At 43.4% G+C, this 21,259-nt stretch overlaps 1 protein-coding gene across 1 annotated transcript; it reads right to left on the bottom strand.

The window, feature by feature from the left end:
• Positions 1-479: 479 nt before the first annotated feature.
• On the bottom strand, positions 480-17,830 carry CHKA (choline kinase alpha; the record flags this gene model as incomplete). Its single annotated transcript, XM_008947282.1, has 11 exons — positions 480-817; positions 1,525-1,606; positions 1,835-1,941; positions 2,393-2,501; positions 3,644-3,731; positions 5,217-5,275; positions 5,639-5,743; positions 6,000-6,133; positions 6,696-6,809; positions 10,681-10,734; positions 17,719-17,830. Coding segments are annotated over 11 exons (1,024 nt in total), but the record flags the coding sequence as incomplete, so codon positions are not given.
• Positions 17,831-21,259: the final 3,429 nt, after the last annotated feature.

Below are 21,259 nucleotides of genomic sequence, written 5' to 3'. Positions count from 1 at the left end.
CACAGAACCCCCTGTGCAGGCCACAGCATTTTAGTGGACAACCAGGCTGGGCTAAAGTGTGTTCTTGAAGGACATGGAATGAACAGTTCAAGACAAACTCCTTCAGAACATCCAGTTCAAATTTCACTCACACTTCACAGGCGTACCAGCTCAAGAGAAACATTCACGGCTCTGTAGGTAACACTTTGAAGTAAACTGCTTCAATGTGTTTAGTTGCTTCAGGGTTAAAGTGGTGTAAAGGATCAGCAGCTCTGAAGATAGTGTTCCTGGGGCATGTTGAGCCTAATCTCACAGTAAGATTTTGAAGCCTACTTCACAGTTTAACAGTTGTCTCCTTTGCTTTTCCTTCTCCTTAGAGGCAGTGTCTGCTATGAATCACCTGTCACAGGTGTTCTGCTTACAACAAACCGTAACACCAACACCCCTAGAAAGCCTACTGGCAGTAACACTGTTTGCTCTGATGCATGTGGTAGTGACACTTAATTGTAAGCTTCACCTGGAATATAAAACACCTTCTAGATTGAAAAGATTTATAGATATTGCACTGGTGTATTTTACTTTTGCTTCCCAGTCTCATTCCAAGTCTTTACGAAACTGTAAATAAGTCCTTTGTATACAGTCCTCAGTCCTGTACACCTGTGTTCCAAGGAACTGCCATCAGTGACACCTTCATTAGAGATACAGTAGCCTAAGCACAGTGTAAGTTCCGTCCAGCTGCCCCCTTCCTACAGTAACCATCAGGCCACTGCTCCCACATTCAGACCTTCAGCTTCCTCTTCTGATCAAAGTATGCTTCGAATCGGGATAACGCGTATTCCTGGGGAAACAGGGGACAGTCAGCACTCAACAGAAAATGCAGCCGAGTCTTTTCTGGGGATGGGGAAACATAATGAAGGTATTAACTGTGTTACCTCCCTAATCCCTCAGCAAAATGCATTAATTAGCTCTGCTTGGGAAGGATCATCTCTCCAGAGGTGTCCTGGCCTCTTAAAATTCCCTCCCATCTTATTTAAAACTCTGACCATGGTTAGCACTGCCAGCACATCAGAAAGGAGGAACTAGAAAGGATTTCACTAAGGATAGCTTCTGCAACACTTCCTGCAGCACAGCCAGTGTCCCTGGAAGTTGCCTCACTTTAGAGTACACTGAACAGGCAGCAGGAGTCAGTGGGCTGTTGCTCCAGCAGAAGCAGCTGCCCGTCGATGCCGCCACAGGTCAGGCACTCAGCTCCCCACTGCACCCTCCTGCCTTCTAGCTCCCTGGGCACAGGGCTCTGACTGCAGAAGAGCTTCTCTGCCAGGCCTGGCACATGAGGCTATAGGCTCTCTGTGTAGCAGAGGGAAGACTCCCAAGCTTTCACCATCTTAGATGTTCTTTACATTAAGGGAAGAGCTCAAACTAATAAAGTTTTAAAGTGTTACTCGCTTAGCCTCTCGCAGCAACTGTCTTCTGCTCCATTTCCTTTCTGATGATGTAGCACAGGTTAGGGTACACGTTTAGTTACATGAAACTACAGTAACTTACCAGGTAACCAAACTCAATGGATGAGATCTTTGCTTGTATTATAGACCACAGGCCCCAGAAGAAGTGCGACGCAAGGGCAAACCTGGAATCACAAGGCTGTGTTTACTGAAGTGCCCAGCCAAGTCACAGCCCCCTCTCAATATCCCACTCAAACAGTATTCCCTGGTTTGGGGAAGCCCACTCTTTTTCTTCAAGTAGGACATTAAAATAACTTCTAATCTCTCCTGGCTGAAGTTTCTCCACCCTCTGAGCATACAAGTACAGGTATCACAGTGCAAGTTTCAAGGTACAGTTGTGAAAGCCAAGTTACCTGTTAACTTCTATCAACACTTCTTCTTCTAGTTTGGACTTCTCTTCATTGCTCAGATTTTCAAAGCCATCATGGAATGCAGACAGGTAACTGGAAATAAAATGAAGCTGAAAGGCAAGCAGAGAACAGTTACAACTCTGTCTCAAAATGTATTTGCTTTTCCCAGAACTAGGCAGGCCTTTCAATAAATCAGAATATATTTTTTTCCAAACACTGACAGTGCTGGATTCACCATTAAGATTAATCTACTAATTGCTTAGAAGTCTAGCTTAAGAAAAGCCATATTAGGACAAGAGACAACGTTTTGCTACTGCCAACTAATTCCACAGCTGCAGTCCATGACTACTGGACTTTTTGTCGTGGATAGCTACATGGCACATACTAAACTTTTCTTGAAGGTGCTCTGATTTTTAAAGCAAAAGTAGGATTACAGAAAGCATTATATTTAAGGAAGTCACTGAGGAAAGGTCTTGGGACACAGTAAGCCAAAATGGAACTGGAAAATATTTAAGAATTGAAGGCTGGACACTGATATTTAATTATGTCCTATGTGTCTACCTGTTGCTTCTTCGAAGGATATTTAAGAAAACTAGCTTTGAAGAAGGGATACTTCTCATATGTGTAATCATACATCCATTCACAGAAGTGATTTCCAATGTCGAATCCCCTGGAAAAGAGACAAAGACTCAGTATCTCCATGTTTGCACACTGGCAATCTGTCTTTGCTTAAGCAAAACTAAAATCAAGTTTAAAAGTGCATTAAGTTCTAAGTAACCTTGTAGTTTTGCTAAAGGAGGTAGGAAGTCAACGACTAGAGCACAGCTTTAAGTTACTCATCAATCAGTGAAGATGGGCAGCTAAGAATGGAAGCTACCAGCTACATGAAAATCATAGAATAATAGAATGCTTTGGGTCAGAACTGACCTCTAAAGGTCATCCAGTCCAACTGCCCTGCAGGGACATCCACAGCTTGGGCAGGCTGCTCAGAGCCCCATCCAGCCTGACCTGGAATGCCTCCAGGGATGGGGCCTCCACCTCCTCTCTGGGCAGCCTGGGACAGTGTTCCACCACCCTCTAAGTACTCAACTCTTCTACCAATTTTGATACCAATGGAGAGAGTTACAATAATTGAGCATGCAGCCCATCCCAAGGCTGGTCTCTTCTCACAAATAACTAGTGACAAAAAGAGGGAATGGCCTCAAGCTGCTCCAGGGGAGGTTTAGCCTGGACATTAGGAAGACCTTTCTCTGAAAGGGCTGTCAGGCGTTGGAAGAGGCTGCCCAGGGAGGTGGTGGAGTCACCAGCTCTGGACATGTTTAAAAGCCATGCAGATGTGGGGCTTGGGGATAGGGTTTAGAGGTGGATTCAGTAGAGCAGGGTTGGTGGCTGGACTTGATCTTGGAGGTCTTTTCCAACTGAAGTGACTCTGATTCTGAACACAAAAGCAAACATACCCTACATACATCTGTAGACACCATCTACCACTCTCCTCAGTCCACACCAGCAAGGAATTTTGACATTCAAGCAAAGAGCTATTTGTGCACCAACAGCCCCTCTAGTCTGGACAACCAAGGAGCTCCAACAGCACTGACACCCCACAGCACCACCAGGACCAGAGCTGTTTTCACCAGCTACATTCCCTGTCCACCTCTAGCAGGGCAAAACAAGTCACTAGAATTATAGAATGATTTGGTTTGGAAGGGACCTTGAAGATCATCTAGAAGAACAGACAGATGAGCAGTGCAGTACTTGCTCTCACTGCAGCACGTGGACAGTAACACCTTGCTGCTGAACACAAAAGTGATTTACCTGTAATTATAGCTGCTGTATTCAAAGTCAATGAGCATCAGCTTTTGGTTTTCTGAATTCTCTCTCCCTTCCAGAAGCAAGACATTGCCTAGAATTTCAAGATCACAGCCAGTTCAATAAAGGCCAGTTAAAGGACAGAACAGCAGTAACAGTATGCCAGAGAATGCTGCTCAGAGAGCCCCTGTCACCCCTCCATGGGCACAGCTTGGTGGCAGAGGTGCCACACTGCCCTGCTGTGTGCCAGCCAGAGCTGAGCTGAGCCGTGACCCCTGCCAAGCCCAGAGCAGGTTCTCCTCTGTACAGGCAGAGGGGATCTGCTCTCCCAAGGGGTCTGCCCCCAGGGCTCTGCTTGCAGCCAGCTCAGGTGACTGCCTGCAGCCTTTGAAGCACCTGCTGAACTGTGTTCTTCCCCTCACAGCCCGAGGACTGAGTTATGCAGCACCTCTCATGCTGCATGGCAGTGCCATGGACCACAGCCCTGGGGACAGGAATGGCTCTGCAGCTGCCAGAGAGCTCTGCCATGTCAGAACCTACAGATCTACAACAGGGAGACTGCTCTGTCAATTCACTCTCACTATAATCCATCTGAAAGGCATCAAGTTTGCCTCTGCCAAGTGTCAACTAGTAAATTAGAGTAAATTAAATCTCTGCAATTGTTTATCTCCTCCACAGGCACATCTGCTCTCTATGCCATACCCCTGCACCAACAGAACGAGCACACAGTGTTTAGGGCCCCTCCTCTACTCCCACCTTGGAAATTCCATTTCCAAAGCTTGTCCCAGCCCCACCACACTCTGACTCCTCCAGTGCCACATGCCCTGCCACACCAGCAGTGAGACCTGGAACTCCAGCACCACTGGGTGAGCTCTCCAGGCCCCAGATCAGTGGCTTTGCCCCTCCTGCTGCCCGTGCTCCAGGGCAGCCCTGGCTAAGGAGGCTGGGACTCCTGGGAACAAAGCAGCCCTGCATACAGCCCTGGCATGACAGCCTTCCAGCTCAGCCCAGCTTGCCCAGGAGACAGGGGACACAGCATTCCCAGCACCTCCAGCCCTGCCTCCTTTCCATCTCTTCAGAGAACTGGCTCAGAAAATGTTATCCTCTCAACAACTCAGAGCATACTGAAAAAAAAAAGGTGGATAACATTTTCCTAATGTTTCTTAGCAGGACAAACTGAGAAGGGCCAAGTCAAACTAGCTTTCATTTTCACTATACTTTTTCCAGTATCTTTATTTTAAGAGGACTAAAGTGTGCAAGTACCCCACAGACCACTAAGAAAGGTATGGTTTTAACAGAAGACACCCAAGGCTCCCATCAGTTAACCTGTGTGAACAGATCCTTGTGCATGCTTGGCTTAGTCCAGTTATGACACTAGATGTTCTCTTCATTAGCCAGAAGTGTTGCTGAAGCCAACAGACTTTGCTCTGCAGCTGCTGCCCACCAGGACTGCAGAAGCTGCTGCCTGGGGTCAGCTGCCAGGTCAGCACCTCGAGAGCATGACAGCCTCTCAAAGCACAGGAGTGACCAGAGGAGACAATGCAGCACTGAACAAGCTCAGGAGATGTTAGCAGCTTACCTTCCTGACAGTCATTGTGGCAGAATACAACTGGTGATGAAGTAGCCTCAAGCATAGCTCTAGAAAACAGCAACATGGGATCTTGTAAGGAATAAATCACTAAGTTCAGTTCCACTTCTGAGTACAGAATGGTTTTTGTTGTAAGAACTTGAGGCATTATTTGTTTCTAGGAAGACTATTTTCTCAGTTAGGAGCCCAAGATAGGACAATGAAGGTGGACTCCACGGATCAGCAAGTCAGATCAGCAACTGATAGTATCAGTTTGTAGTCATATGAGACTCAGGTTGGTTACAGAACCAGAATCAATTCCTGACTTGTAAAGTAAAACAAACACAGGGTATTATATACTGTAAAATGTGTTCAAACAAGCTCATACTGGAACTGTGCAAACTGGAAGACAGTGGTAGACAAAATAAGCCTACCTTAGGCTCTTCATTTCCTGGGGGAGATTGTAACTGAGGAGTTTGTTCAGTTTTCTAGTTCTGGATTCTCTGGTAAATTTAATCCTCAGCACTTGATTTAGATATCTGTTAAAAATAGAGACAACAGTACAGCACTTGTGACAGAGGTATGTTAGCCTGCCCACACTAAGACACCCTTTAAAATAAAAAAAGCTTAAAAAAACCCAGTTGATCTTTCAAGGTAATTTAAGTTCCTCAAGTAACTATGAAACAGTTTCAGAGTACAGTGAGAGCTTGTGCTCTCAGGCATTCAGGAAGAATAATCAGCTTAAAATTATAACAGGTCACGTTTTTCCATACTTTAAAGTATTGTATAACTTACTTTTCCATTGTTCCAAACAGCCATTTAGGTTCCTTATTAAATGGCATTTTCATGCCATGAAATCTAGCCATCTTCTCAGCTATTTCAGCAGATATGTCAGGTAAGCTCAGTTCTTCAGTACTCAGTTTCCTGCTCTGTAATAAAATCCAGTATTGTCAAAATAGTTAACCAATTAATTACAGAAGTGTGATTAATTACAAACAACAGCATTAATCTCTACAGCACAGTATTAAATACTAGCTTTACTCAAGCAATACACTTTCCATCACAAATGAACTCAGAATTGCTGGTTTGGGCAGAGCCAAGTTAGCCAGCCCAGCTTTCTTATGACTTAATTCTCTTCCAGATCAAGACCTGGGGAATATCACATCCCACACTAACAATATCTTCAAAGCACACTGGGTATAAATATTTCAGAACATCAAAAGCATCTGCTCTTGTTGCTGTTAAAGGCAAGTGTTACTTCATAGCTTCCAACGCTATGTTTGGTATCCAACAGGCTTTTTATCTTCATTTATTAGTCTGTGCCACAGCTGAAGAGTTTTTAGCTCTCTCTCCCTGGCAAGAGCTATAATTGGGCTCTCCAACACCCACTAACTGTATCAGATTACAGCTAGCAATTACTACAGGCTGCCAAGGCTTCCACTGCCACACCCCTGCTGCCCCGGCCCCAGGGAGTGTGAGAGCAGCACTTACAGGGATGAACTCCTCCAGCCGGCCCTGGGGGAAGATCCCGTACAGCTTCGGGCCCAGGGCTCTCTCTGCCAGAATGGCAAACATGACACTCTCCAGAACCATGGCTTCTGCCCCCTGGGAAAACAAACAGCATTGCTTGGTGCTGGCATGGAAATGAATTGTGTGCACACGAGCTCAACTGCTATGAAGTGAGAAATTTTAGGGTTAGCTTTAAAAAGAAGATTAAGCATTTCACTAAGCAAAGTTTCTTAACTAGTACCTTGCAGTCAGTAGGGGAGGGATACAAATATTTTGCTTCTGAGTTTAAAGCTGGGAAGGAAAGTCTTATTATTTAACAGGTACTGTTGGTGGGCCAGGTCAAAGGAAAACTATGCAAAAACCAAAACACCCTCTCCTCCCTAACCTGTGGGAACTCTGCAAATTCATTTCCTGAAGGAGTTTATCCTACTGAATCACAGCCCAGGAACTATAAATATTATCCTTGGCTGTTTTAATAAACTCTGACACGCTGCCTCACACAAGGACATTTTAACTATGCCAGTGAATGAAGGGAGCTACTGAGCAAACCAATTATTCATGTAGAAGAATGACTTAAGATTTGTTTCTGTTACATTTTAGGCCTTCCTTTCTTCTTGAGAGAACTCAAATTCCTGCTAAGGAGCATGTATGTGGATGCAAACATTCTTCCTTTTCTACTTCCAAACACCTCAACTTCCAATAACTTTTCTTCAAGGTTTTTCCTTGGATCAATAAGCTCAGTCCATAGCCATTGCAAGCAGACAGCTTTTTATTATGTTTAAAAACAGAAATATTAAACACCTCAAAAACCTCAGTTAAAAGTCACTTTAGTATAGCTTTCTGGATGGGTAAGATTAGCTTTATGTAAACAGAAGCCACAGTGTGAATCACTGCTTCCAGCAATGTCAGCCAGAATCCAGCTGTACTCAAACCCTGCAGGTCTAAGTCTCTGCCTGCTTTTGAGCAACTCATCTCAAAGCCTGACCCATGGCACTTAAGAGGGCAAGAATTAAGAGTACAAAATCAATAAAGCTCTCATATTTTGGATTACAGTCTTGTGTTACTGTAGTCACTGGGGTCTCTAACAGTAAATAACTTTTTTTATATGAGTTCCACTCTTGAGTATGTTCCAGGCAGTTGCACTGATAAATTATTTTGCATTACTGGCCCACAACTTATTATTCTGGCATCTTCAAGAAGTTCTAGCATTTAATATCAAACTGTAGGAAAGACTCACATAATGTTCTGAAGCATTAACTTCAATAGAAAGTAAAAGAGCAATAAATAATATCAAGTTTAAGACTATTTGCATATGAATGCATTGCATCTATGTCCTCCACTGTGTTTCCACATCAGCTCCTCAAAGCAGAACAAATGCTTCAAAACCATGTAATTTTAATCACATCACTGCCCTCACTCCATTATTAGCAGACACTGACTTTGTCTGGGCCTGGTACAACAGCAGGGTGGTTTAAAGTCTGATGACAGCAATCCTGTTGGCTGTTCCCATCAAGACATCAGTTCCTCGTTTCCACATCTTACTGAAAACACAACTTCTGACACTTGGAAATCAAGTGCCAAAGGAATGCTCTTCAATAAGATGTCCCTTAATGCATCAGAAGCAACAAGAAGACAGTGAAATTTCCAATAACTCAGCAGTGCACTCCTGGGTGACTTCTGCCACTTGTCTGTCCAGCCCTAGTCCTTTAAAATAGGCTTAAAAATTTAGAACCTTCAGATAATCCACAACCACAGGACTGCAGTTTTGTAAATTCCTGTGCTAGAAGTGAGAACAAGGATGGCTGCAAGTTTCCATGAAAGATCTGACTCAAGACTGAAAAATACAGGCAAATATTAGCTAAAAGCAGCAGTGTCAGAATATTCAGATTTGAATGCTCTAGTGCCTGACTCATAGAAGACAAAAGAAGTTGAGAGCACCAAACCAACTTCCTCTGCTGTAGCAACATGGTCACTTGAGAACGTGCCCAAGGAGAGCTCTGAACAGTACTACATCTCTGTATCTCAGGTGCAAAGGCTTCTCCTTCACAGCTGCTGATAGACCTACCAAGTCTCCCTACATGTGGGAATTAAACTAATGACAACATCCAAAAACTCTACAGCACACTGTATATGGACACCTGACGACCCTTCCCAAGGCTCAAGCACTGTAACCAAGTGATGTATCTCAATGCCTTCAAATACTCTGCAGTACACTTACACTGCCAACACAACCACCTGTTGCCTGAAGCTCTCCATTTTCATCAGCCCCAAACAGATGTAACCATGAGCACTTGTGTTTAAAACAAGCTTCTGGGGACCACTCACACTGTGAAGTGAATTCTCACAGCTGAATGTTGCACTTCAAGGCTAGGAATTATGTTATGAGCAGTCTGTACAAGACTTTTCCAGTACACAACTCCCATTCAGGCAAGGAAAGAACAAAACCCTTTCTACACCTCAGCTGGAACTGAAGACTCTGCTTTATTCTTCCTTCCACAAAATGTCCCTATGAAACATATGAAATAGTAACATTTTTCAGGAAAATTACTCCTAAGTATAGCACAACCAAGGTAAAACAGATAATTCCTGTTTAAGGACCTCATGCACTGACAGACAACCAGCCCACCTCTAGTCAGCTGTCCAACACCAGGCAGCTCAGAACAGGTACAATGCTTTTGCTAGTGATCCAAAACATCTGGGGATTACCCAGAGGTTTTTCTTCTCTCCAAAGGATGACATTAGCTCCTCTGAGCAAACCCACCTACAGTTTTTCCCTAGACTCCAGAAAATTAACAAATCTATCCTGACAAGAACCAAGTACACTGATCCAACAGTGAAGTTTCAGCATTACATGATCAACAGCAGAATCTACCAGCATCAAATCACCATTTTCAGGTCACAAAACAGGACAGTTCTGAAGTTCAAAGCCTTGCTTCCTGCATCACAAACCTTCTGTGAGCTGCTTCTACCAGGGTGGGGCTTGTTTGTATTTTTGTTTTCTTTTGTAACTTCAGGGACTTTTTTTCTTGGATTAGGGTTTGGGAGGGAAATCAAGCCACCTCCATTTTCCATCTCAGAAGAATTCTAAGGAATCAAACCAGTACACCTCTCAGTTCACTCCTGGTTCAACTGATTGAAGTTCTTCCAGGAAACTGAACTGAAAGTTCAACAGAACTTCAAAAGCAGTCATTCGGCAACAAAACTTTTAGAGCCAGTTTCAACTCCCTAGAAAAAACAAACACGCCTGAAGTGCTCGGGATGGATTCCCACGAGGCAGAAACAGCAGCACGGGGCTCCCCCAGGCACTGCCAGGCCTGCCCAGAGCTGGGAAGGGACAGGGCCTCAGCAAGGCATCTGCCTAATGTGCTGCAGAGTTACCCCCTGCTGGAAAAAATACTGCCAGGGCAGGAATCTGAACGGCCAGATTCTGTCCAGAGGACGTTATGAAAAACCACAGCCAGCTCCAGACTATGCTGTGTGAGCAGGAAAGGTTCAAAATGCAGGAACTCTCCAGTCTGCAGACCACTGATGGTCCAAGCACAATGCTAGCCAGAAGCTGCATTGTCAGGAAGGATTTCTCTCCAGCTCCATGCACCTTCCTCAGAAGAGTTCAGTGTATTATAAAGTCAGGATGAGGCAGAGCAGGGTATTGACCTTCCTCCTCCAACGACAAAAGAGCCTAGCACTAGAAAGAGCAGTACTGAAATCAACATGAGAAATAAGAACCCATTTAGGGTGGAACTGGGGGGCTGGGTGTTTCTTGCTAATACGGAATGCTTAAATCTTTCCAAACTTTGTAGACACACATGATGTTAATCCTATGAGCAAACAGATTTCATTACTCTTCACAGGTTCTAGCAGCAGCCCAGACACCAGCTGTCGTAACTACTGGTTTAGAACAAGCAGGTTCACCACATTTCTCTATCACCTATAAAATTCTGTGAAATAAGCAAACTTAATTACTCACTTGCAAGTCATTTTCCTTCTGAGACTGTACAGACTCTCCTTTATTACAGGACCTCTATGAATGAGAAGAAGCAAACACAATGAGAAGATGAAATTTAACATCATTAAACTGCAACCACCAGAACAAAGGGAGTAGAAGTGCCAGCTACAATTAACTAGAGGCCCCAACACTGTCTTGGTCTGACAGCTACAGCACTAGTATCCACCTCAGCTCTGACCACCACACTATTCCAACAACTCCAAAGTCTTTCAAAAGGATGTGCCACTGAAACAAAGCCACTCCTGTAAATAGCATCAGAGCAGATTTTCAGGTACAGTTTTATTGTTTCCCAGTATTTCAAAATAAGATTTTAGGGTATCATAAGCTTAGAGGAATGTTTTTAGCTAAGAGAATATTAAATCCCTCTGCACAACATCTGGAACTATTCTCTTCTTGCAGCTAAATGTCTTAAGAGACACATTACAGAGACTGAATAAAAGCCTTAAAGATTAGAAGAGGCACATTATGAAGTTTGCAAAGCACTTGCTGTTTTCTGTTACCTTATTCTCCAGATTTCTTTGACTAGAGTTTCCCAGTTTACAGAATGCTCTCTAGGTTTAAATTCTAATGTACTACTGGCCACACAAATCCAAGATTTTTCTTCAAATGAACCATCCATGTAAGCTAAAGAATATCTCAGAACTGCAGCATACTAGCAAAACTTTAACAAACTCCATGCATAATGTACCATGCAAGGATTGTTAAGAGTCATTATAAAGCAGTTCCAGAGCATCAAACCATACCCACAGCAACTGAACCCTCAATGGCACATGCTTTTAATAGAGCTGCACATTTAAAATTCAAGATGTAATAAAACCCTTGTCCTTTAAAGGGCTTGAAGGTAAGGAGACGAGAAAGCAAATATTTGCCTGGAGTCAGTAACAGGCTGCTGTTTATGCTGCAGCTCCACCGCTGACTGTTTAAACCAGCCTAGCTTTAGAGGCCTATAGAGGCAGCCTGCATCTCCACCTTCTGAGCAAAGCCATCTGCTGATACCCATGTGCATACCTTTCTGTTCCAGAGCTCTAGCATGTCCAGAACAAGGGTGGAAATATGGACTCAGTGGAACACAGTTAAGCAACACCAGCTGCCTTCAGTACAACACAACAAGCTAATGACTTACACGAGCTATGCAGGTACAGTGTTTCAGAAGCTACAGAAGAAGTATAGTTAACATGAATCAATGGTCTTTCAGCAAGTACCTCCCATTCCACTAGGGTAATAAGTTTAAAACAAGACAGTATGAAAACTATTAGTTTATATTCCTTTCAAGGAAATTAAGAAAGTCAAAACATTCAACTAACATGAAATGCATAACTACTCAATAGCATTAAAGTCATTTACAAAAGGCTTCTCTGAATAAGCATCAATACAACTCTTGCATCTTACAGATTTTTTTTGTGAACAGTCAGAAAGTTACTCACCATCCAGGAGTCTTTCCTGATTAATGGTGCTCTCAGAATGGTTCAGTTCATCAGAAGATTAGGCTTTTCCCTAGAACCTGAACTGGCATCTGCTCTCCAGAAGTCATACTGTATAAAGAGCTAGCCAGTTCTAAGAGTCCACCTCAAATTAGTGTTGGAGGAGCCTAATGGCATCTGCTGAGCCATTAGCAAGAGACAGTTACAGATGTGTCCTGCAGAGTCATCAGAAAAGGAGACTTCTGCGGCATCCCTTCCTCTTTTCTGTTCCCTCAGCACGGAGCCTTGGCATCCAGAAGAGAATGAACACACAGTCATCTGTAAATGACTTGCACACATGAATGGGAGCTTGGAGAGGATCAGTCTTCACAAGTGGCCATGTACTCAGCCTACAACTAGGCAAGTCCCAAGCAGACGTGGTCGAGGCTGAAGCAAGCAGGACACAATGTCACGTAACACAAGCTTACGAGATGTTAAAGTGGGAGGACTCGACTGTCCTCCGACTGCTCAGCCGCCCAGGAGAACAGTGGTGCAAAGTGAAACACCTACGAGGGGGTATTTGATCTACATATTTAGCTCATGTGTTCTTGGCTGAAGCAATCAAAACTTCAGTTTGTCCATAAACTCTACACCCCACTTCAACTGATGTCCAGTTCTGGGAGCTATTTACCTGGACAGGAACGAGGAGACTTCAGTTACCCAAGTGGGAGAACAACTGAGTAACTGCTGGAGGTTTCTAATCATTAGTGGGAAGAAATACCCACTAGCAATGGCTGTGTGTTCTCTATCTTTAAGATTTCTTTAAATATTTGTTCACTGCTTCTCTTCCTATGGGAAGGTTTATCCTCCACACAGGTTAAGGAAGCTCATGGCAGTTCAGTAAGGGAGGGCAGCTGTGGGCACAGGGACAACAGAAGTGGTTACAGAGCCTACCCTGTGAGTGTGTAAAGTGATTTTTAAGGCAGGAAACTCAGGAGGAAGATGAAAGTCCTAAAATGTGAGACACTGCACAGGATCTGGACTGTCTTCAGAAGATGACCAGACAGCATTTATATGTCTGGCTGTTTAACACAAGCTTGAGTTAATTTCCTCCCTAATGCCCCAAACTTATTCTCTTATAGCTGGGAGATGAGCTCTCCATCAAAAGCCCAAAAAGCACTTGGCAGAATTCTGCCTAGAGGAGGAACATGCAATGTTTTTTCCCCAAACAACCTTTATCTCTACCCACAAGTTAAAATCCTGCATTGTAACTCCCCACTTTTCTGAGTTTACTCAGCTTTAGTAGTTTTCCAGACTTTAAAGTACTGCAATATTGCAGTACTTTGATTTGGACAAATCCCTAGAAATTCAAGTCCCAAGGAATTACAACAACACAGTGAACTGCCTGAGATGTTGCAGGCAGCCTCTAAGCGCAGGGGAAACTTTTCTTAACTCTAGAAGCTGTTGGAAGACATCTGTTTGAGCTTCAGGACATGGGAACACAGTTTTAGATTGAGCAATGACTAATTCTGCGTCTGAGGATCTGCTGTTGATCACTGATCCCTGCCAGACCTGGAGGGACTGATGCTGCTTGGCTGAAGTCCTAGAATCTAGCAGGTAAGGAGTAACTCCCAGTTCAAGCGCTACAAGAGCCACCAAGACATCTCTAATCCTCTTCGTGTCAAGTTACCATTCTCTTATGAGGGAGCAGAGGAAAGGAAGGGGCACTACTTTGGTATTTTGTTATTGCTGTAAACATTCAGATGCACAGACAGTAGCTGGTGCTACTTAAGCCTTAATTTTAAACAATGAAATCCAGTACACTAAAGAAAACGAAAGCTGTAGAGAATGCTCCAACTTCAGAGATCTCATACTATACCGTGAATCGTGTCTGTCACCTGGAAACCAGAGTGCTCTAGGCACGATCGCATGGGCAAGCCTGCAGCAGAGAACACATGCATATACAACTAAAGTGGAACATTACCCCCCAGCACCCTTAACGCCACCCAACACAAACACATCCCCCTAAGAGGTGCTTGGTTTCTGTCAAGCCGTCTGCCAGTGCCAGGGGTTTGTAGTTACTCCATGCTACAAACAGACATGGACACCAACAACCACAGAGGACGTTGATCATTACAGTTACACAGCAGTCTGCATTTTATTTAGTTACAAAAAATAAAAGGCAGCAAGGCAGGTATGGAAAAAGATCTACCACAGAATTGTGGCAACCATTTATACCTCTTGTGTCTGCTCACATAGGAACTGAGAGACCAGAGAGGAACACTGGGGACACTGGGTCATTTTTCCTCATTTATAGACAAGATTTTGGTTTGGCTGTTGCAAAGTAAGAGCCCCAGTGAATAAAGAGTTCAAGGTTCTTTTGACATGTGTAAAGGAATGGGAATCAATCCCCAGTTATCTTTGGACACGTGAACTTCAAAGAAATTCACCTTCATTTGAGATTTTTTTTTTTGGTTGATGCTATCTTATGTTGAAATCCTATTGGCATTTCTAAGACATGGGGAGTTTTGGACGTTCCAAATTTAAGCAGAAACACTAAAGTAAGCTGCATATGAAATCCAGTCTTAAAGTCTGGATATTAAATGGCATATTGGTGAGAATCTTTTGTTTTAATGCTGATATAGCCAATATTTAAAGATGTTTTATCATGAGGAAGTTTTACTTTCAGTGCTCCCCTTGAAATTTAGTAACTAAGCTGGAGCAAGAATAAGTGAAGCAGAGTAAGACACTTTCCTTTTTTCAACATAGAGCATATCTGCATTGTGCCTCAAACATTTGAGTTTTAATGTGGTTAGTATTTTAACCTGTCACAAGCACAAATACTTGTCTTAAAAAAAAGTTCTGCTCAAGGATATACTCAAGAGAAGTCCTTGATTTGTAAACATCCATGCCAGTGCGGCCATTCCTAACGATGGCCGAGCCAGCTCAGTTCATCTCCCCCCAGCTCCCCCCAAAACAGTCATGCACACAAAAAATTGGCTTCAACGTATCAGCTATGACAGAGGCAGGCACAAAGCCTCCCCTGTGCGGCAGCTTCAGCCAACTGGCATGGTTTATATACTGGATGAGTTTCATGTACTGACATTTGTGTCTTCCAAGATTCATAATAAGCAAACTGGGGCTATTTTCAAACTGAAAGAAGTTCCTTTAGCAGGTGGCTTAAAGAATTCTGGTGCCAGTATCATTCCTTCTTAAGTTAGTATCAGGTATCTATTTTTGCTTCCACTCAAAATTTTAACTTAAACTCATCTTCTATACGTACAAAAATTTGCAGTGGATTGCTGTAGATCCACAGCACTGACAGTGAGGAGTAAGAAGAGCTGATATCATCTCTGGTTTGTGCTCCAATTTCAACAGGAAGTAAACTGGACAAGAGTTAAAACATGCTACAAAGGCTCAAACAAACAGGTGATAACTACTAATACCCAGTGGCAGTTAGTTAAGTCATTGAGAATTAAGTCATGACTTTAAAGGCCTCAAAACTCAACTTAAGCAGCATCCCTTAATTTCTGCAGGGCTTTAAACTTAAGCAACATCACTAAAAATACCAAATTGCTCCCTCTTAACAGGCTGCTTGTAACATTCTGCTTATGCCACCCAGAAATCTGTTAAGAATCCTAAGTGAGGTTTTCAAAATACCCCAATAAAACAGTTTGCTTATATTTTAACTTGCATTTAAGGTAGGGGGGCTGGAAGAGACAAATGTTTGTTGACAGAAATTGTGAACCTCAATGCAATCTGAAAGTTTTACCTTGGGACTTTCTCTGCTTACTTAACCTTTAGTGAACTGCACCAACAAGAGCAGTCATTTCACTGCCACTATGGAAATAAAGGAAGTTAGACATCTCAAAAGATCCTTCAACACCAAGAGTAGAAAGGTTAGAAAGTTATGAACACACTTTCAATTTTCAAACCAAATTAGTTCTGATTTTAGAGCCCAAAAATTTTTACTTTGATTTCTTCAGTGGATAGGGGCACAGAAAAGGCAAGCTAAAAAAAACCCTGAGGGAAGAGGAGGGCAACCAAATTCTAGTCTACTTTTCCTTTGAAATATGAAGGAAAGGTCACATTTCCTCACAGCTCTTGGGCAACCGAAGTTCTACCACTACAGCAGTTTTACAGCCCATGTTCCTACTCAAGCCTTCCACACATTAACTCAGTGTTACATTAAAGCCATTAATAATTCTGAAAAAATCCTTAGCATCAACCCCAAGGGTCACTTTGAAAACAAAGTCCCTCACCACTGTTTTTTTTCACTTTGCTTTTGGCTTTTTAGACTAAAGGAAAGGCTAATTAAGTTTGAGGTAACTTCTCCATGCTTTTCTTGGTTAGCAGTCTCACTTTCCCAACACACAGTGGTGTAGCTGAGCATTTCATGCCTCTTCAAACCACTGGAATCTTTCACATTTTTCTGGTAAAGTCTGCTACCACAGGAAAGTTAATACCTCACGTAGGATAATAAAGGAATGTTTTAAAGGCAGTTAAATAATTGTATCCAGTGAGATTTTTTTTAATAGTAAGCTGGGTCAAGGCAGCAGAAGCAGGAAGAATGGGCTGGAATTTCAGGAACAATCTCCTGCGTATATCGGATCAGTTATTCAAAGCAAGTGACCAAGCACTGGAAAACATCAAATGAATGGATAATCAAACCAGACTCTGTAAGGCAAACAATTGCCAACGCCCAAATGTAATTTTATGAAGCTGAAATTTTTTTTTGTAAGGTTCAACACTTAGGTTATGATTTTTTATTTACAATATAATCAGGTGTCTGGCAGAGGTGTGCAGAAGATCTGCTGTGCAGCCCTGCAGGAACAGCCTCTGAGCTTTAGAGAGGTCATCTGCACAAAATGGTCTCCATTTTAAGCTTCATAATTTGAAACAGACTTGCCAACCACTTCTCTTAAGGTTTGACAAATTTCAATGGTATTTACATTTTACTAACCAAATAAAAAAAAGTAACATTAGAAGAGTTTGACAAGCATCTGGTTAAGCTTTTATGCCAGCTGCATATCACAGGTTTAGGAGAGCATGTTTTGGAATGAGGTGGCTGTACAGTATCGATGTTTGTGCTCCATTTTTGTTCTAACACTACAGATCAAATTTTCCAGCAACACAATAACGACCTAATACAATGCTTGAGCACTGTACGAGTTTGACAAAGCCTTCAACTTATCTCCAAGATCCCCAAGTGCTACCAAGATTAAAATGAAGCAGTTTAGTCTCTTGCAATCTTACTAGTTATGCCAAAGTTCCACATACTGTGCAGAAGCAAACTAATCACTTTTCTGAAACACCACAGTTCAAACTTAACACCATAAAGAAAACATTACTGATCAAATGGACAGCAAATGAGCCTCCAGCTGACACACACCAGCCAGGATCTGTATGGAGAGGAGTGTAAGTTCTAGGCAACCACAAGCTATCACGAGAACTGCTTTAAGCTCTTTACCCCACTATCACTAGACACTCCCAGCGGGACAAGGCAGCGCACACCCGCGGTGTGCCACAAACCGAGATCTCCAAGCCCCCTGCAGCCAGGCACAGACCCCCCCGCGCCCCAAGCCCCCCAGGGACTCACCATCTGCAGGATGGCCCCGTACAGGCGCAGCAGAACCTTCCGCGGCTCGTCGGCGACCGTCCCCACGCCCTCGGGCAGCGAGCACTGGAACAGCATGTTGCTGAGGCCGCCCCTGCGGGGAGAGGGAGGTTGAGCAGCTCCGCGGGAGGAGCACGCCTCAGCTCCTGCGACCCAGAGGCACACTCATCCCTGCAGTGTGGCCACTGATCCACCCTAACATGCAAAATCATTGTCCAACAGTATCAATAGCTCTCAACACAGGTTTCAGTAAGATAATTGGCAGCTTCATGCTTTTTAGGGTGTAGTTCACCATCCAGATCTATCGATCCAAATTACTGCTCAAGCTATGGACAAATTGATGTAAAATCCAACAGGCAACTAAGACAAGATGTGGACTTCTGTTGACTATTTTCAGGACCTGGAGTCTCATCAGATATACTTGGTTGCACAAACCAGCAAGAAGGCAGCAGAATAAGCTTAAAACTCTGCAGTGAGCATAAAACCCTAAGTCTGACTTAAGAGCTGGTATCAGTGGGATGGCAGCCTCCAAGACCTCCCCTGGGCTGATGGAAGCCCCATCTGCACTGTCATCCTTCAGCACTCGTTTTCAGTTTTGAGCTTTACAATTGAAGCAGTTCTTCACTGCTCATGTATTTGTCAAAACTAAAGTCACCCTCAGAATCTTACTGGGTAAGACCCACTCTGGAGAGCCCCACACCTCAGTCACTCAGGGGTTACCCAGGCACACTCACTTTTCAGACAATCACCATTTTACAAGTGCTCCTACAGGGAAAAGACACAGCATTTTCCTACAAGCTTATCAAGCTGGATAGGCCCTAGATTAGAGAAGCTAAGTTTCTTGATTTCTTGTAGCCCACTAAGATTCCTAGTTTACTCAGCCCACATTTATCTCACTACTTTCTTTTTGCATTTTCTTCATTATTCACTGGCAAGTTTTCCAGCGTCCCTTCTGCACCACATTTTCCCTATTGCCTCTTCCTCTACCATCAGAGGAAGAAGCACTGAAAGTTCTGGTTTACTTGCCAAACAGAAATGCAAATCAGTTCTACTGAAAAAAAAATGGTCTGTCTCACCACTGGAAAACAGGTTTCCCAGCCCAGATATGACCCAGATGCAGTAGCTGGCAGTAAAGGGAATAGGCAGCACAGATTCTAGAAGTATGTAGTTTTACTTGCAGCACACTATGTAACTTACTGCAGTAGCTCTAGAATTTAAATAGTGGTACCTCTGCAGTGTTTTAATTTCCTTCAGAAAATAATGCTTTTTTAAAAACACCTAAACCATAAGTATTTAATATTACCTTGCAGTGAGCAAGGTAATCCATGAATTCCACTCCAGGAATCCATGGCAGCTCCAAAATGTAGTGGGTAAAATGCAGTTCTCAGTCCTAACCTGACACCTCAATGCTTTTTCAAATATTTTTCTGGACTCTCTCACAATGCAGAGGGGAAGTAGTAAAGACTGTGGAGAGAACAGCTACCAAGAAGTAGCCAACCTGTGTGCACTTACTGGGAGATGACAGAGAGAGAGGCTGGCCTACATAACCAAAGTCAAAGCTGACAACAAAGAAATCCCAAGGTAACGGGGTGCAATCAGCAGCTGCGCAGGGTGCTCAGGAAAGAAGGCAGAGGAGAACCAGGTGGCTGGGCAGGCATCCAAAAAAGGATGTTTAGAGACAAGATATGAAGTAACTTTGAACCCTGAAGGTGCACAGGTAGAAAAATCAGATGGAAAGGATATCAAGAGCAGCACGGCCAGACGACTCAGACACACTCAGACTATCAGCTGCTTACAGCAGGCACATTTCTGCCTCCATTTAAACTGTACTAGTGTTTTTTTGAAAGACATCTGCCACCTTCTCTAAGCCCCTGATGTAGACTGATGAAACTATCAAGACTTAAAATAGAAGAATGAAACCCACTTGACAGAAGAATGCTCGACGAGAGCTCCAAGTCCCACACAAAGCTGTAGCACTTATTTAAACCCCTGCTCAGCCCACGAGCCCAGAAACTCTTGCACCTCTCCAGGCAAACCAGAGTGCCTTACTGAAGCTGAACTCCATCAAACAGAAATTTAACTATAATTTTATGCACTTAAGACTTCAAAAGTTACCTTTAGTCAAGGAAATCTACACAGAAGTCCAAGAAAAGCTATTGTTCTCCTGAAAGGTCAGTGGACTCAGCAGCTTATTTAAGGGTCAAAAGGGTATCTGACTGTGATACAGCTAAAGCTACCAGGGGGTCTACTCCTAGCCCTCCCAAGAGGGTCACCTACTTTCAAACTTCCCCAGCTTTCCCCAAATCACAGCCAGGGCAGTTCAATGTACTTATTTTATGCTTGCATTATTAGATGCAAATTTATTTCTTTACTCTCAAACAACCTGGCCTGGAGCCCTTCACCCCCATCCAAGTGGCCGTGCTGACAGACATCCTGGGGAACAGGGACCCAGCACCTGAGTTTTGGGCAACCAGAGTCAGCAAACCAGTATGATGCTGTGTTCTCTGTAGATAAAAGCAGTGAGAAGACTTCTGCCAAAATAAATGCAACTGCCAATTAGTACAGTTTTACACATGCTTAATTTTCAGGCCATCCTCTCTACCTCCAAATCCAGAAACCATCAAGCGTTGTCTCAGAAGGGAAGGTCCCAAAAAATGTGAGAATAACTGCACTAAACCCTAAGGCTTTAGAAAACAAGTACCAAAGTCAGCAGTACACAATAAGGATAATAATGATGACAATAGAATTAAGCAAGTCAGATTACTGACATATTAACTAGCCTACTGTCTAGGAAAAGTCTCCTAAAAATTCTTTCTTCATAAATTTATGATGACCATGTCAAGTGAGGAGGAATAATCTAAAAATACACACACTGCACATACTGTCTGCACTGGTTCTTAGTGAGTTGCCCATTTTTCACAAGGCTTTTAAAGCACATTTAGGAATGAGCATGATGTGGCTTCACTGTACTTTAATATATCAGAGTTTTGTTAACGGTTTACATTCTCTTAGCTAACTGGGGATAATTTGCATTTACTTTGTTCATCAACACAAGCAGAATCGCTAGGAAAACAAACTCAGGACTCAAAGGGTGAAGCCGACAACCATACCGTTGGAAACTATCTATGATTCTGCATGTGATCAGGTCGTATTATGAGCGTGGAGAACGGAAACTCTGAATTAACAGGGGTTTAACCAGCATACAGGACAGATAAAAAAAAAAGAGAAACTCCACAGGAAGGCAGCAAGGATTTCAGACACATTACACAGGGCTTCTAGAACATCCCCAATTTACATACCTCTGCTGCCAACGTGCTGAGTCATAACCGCTTGTGAATCATCTTGTATATATAGTAACATCATCGACACACCGCGTTTACCTGGTAACTGCTCAGTTCCGAAACGGGCAGAGGCGTGCCAGAAAAGGCACCTTTCCCCCGCTGAGGAGCCCCGTGCTCGGCGTAGCGGTTCCTGCCAGCTCCATCCCCGCTACGGCCGCGGCCCGGGGCCCCTCCCCCGGCTC

This window comes from Merops nubicus, unplaced genomic scaffold, assembly GCF_000691845.1.
Source record: "Merops nubicus isolate BGI_N331 unplaced genomic scaffold, ASM69184v1 scaffold18109, whole genome shotgun sequence".
Taxonomy (NCBI): domain Eukaryota; kingdom Metazoa; phylum Chordata; class Aves; order Coraciiformes; family Meropidae; genus Merops; species Merops nubicus.
This window is presented reverse-complemented; position numbering and strand designations above follow the sequence as displayed.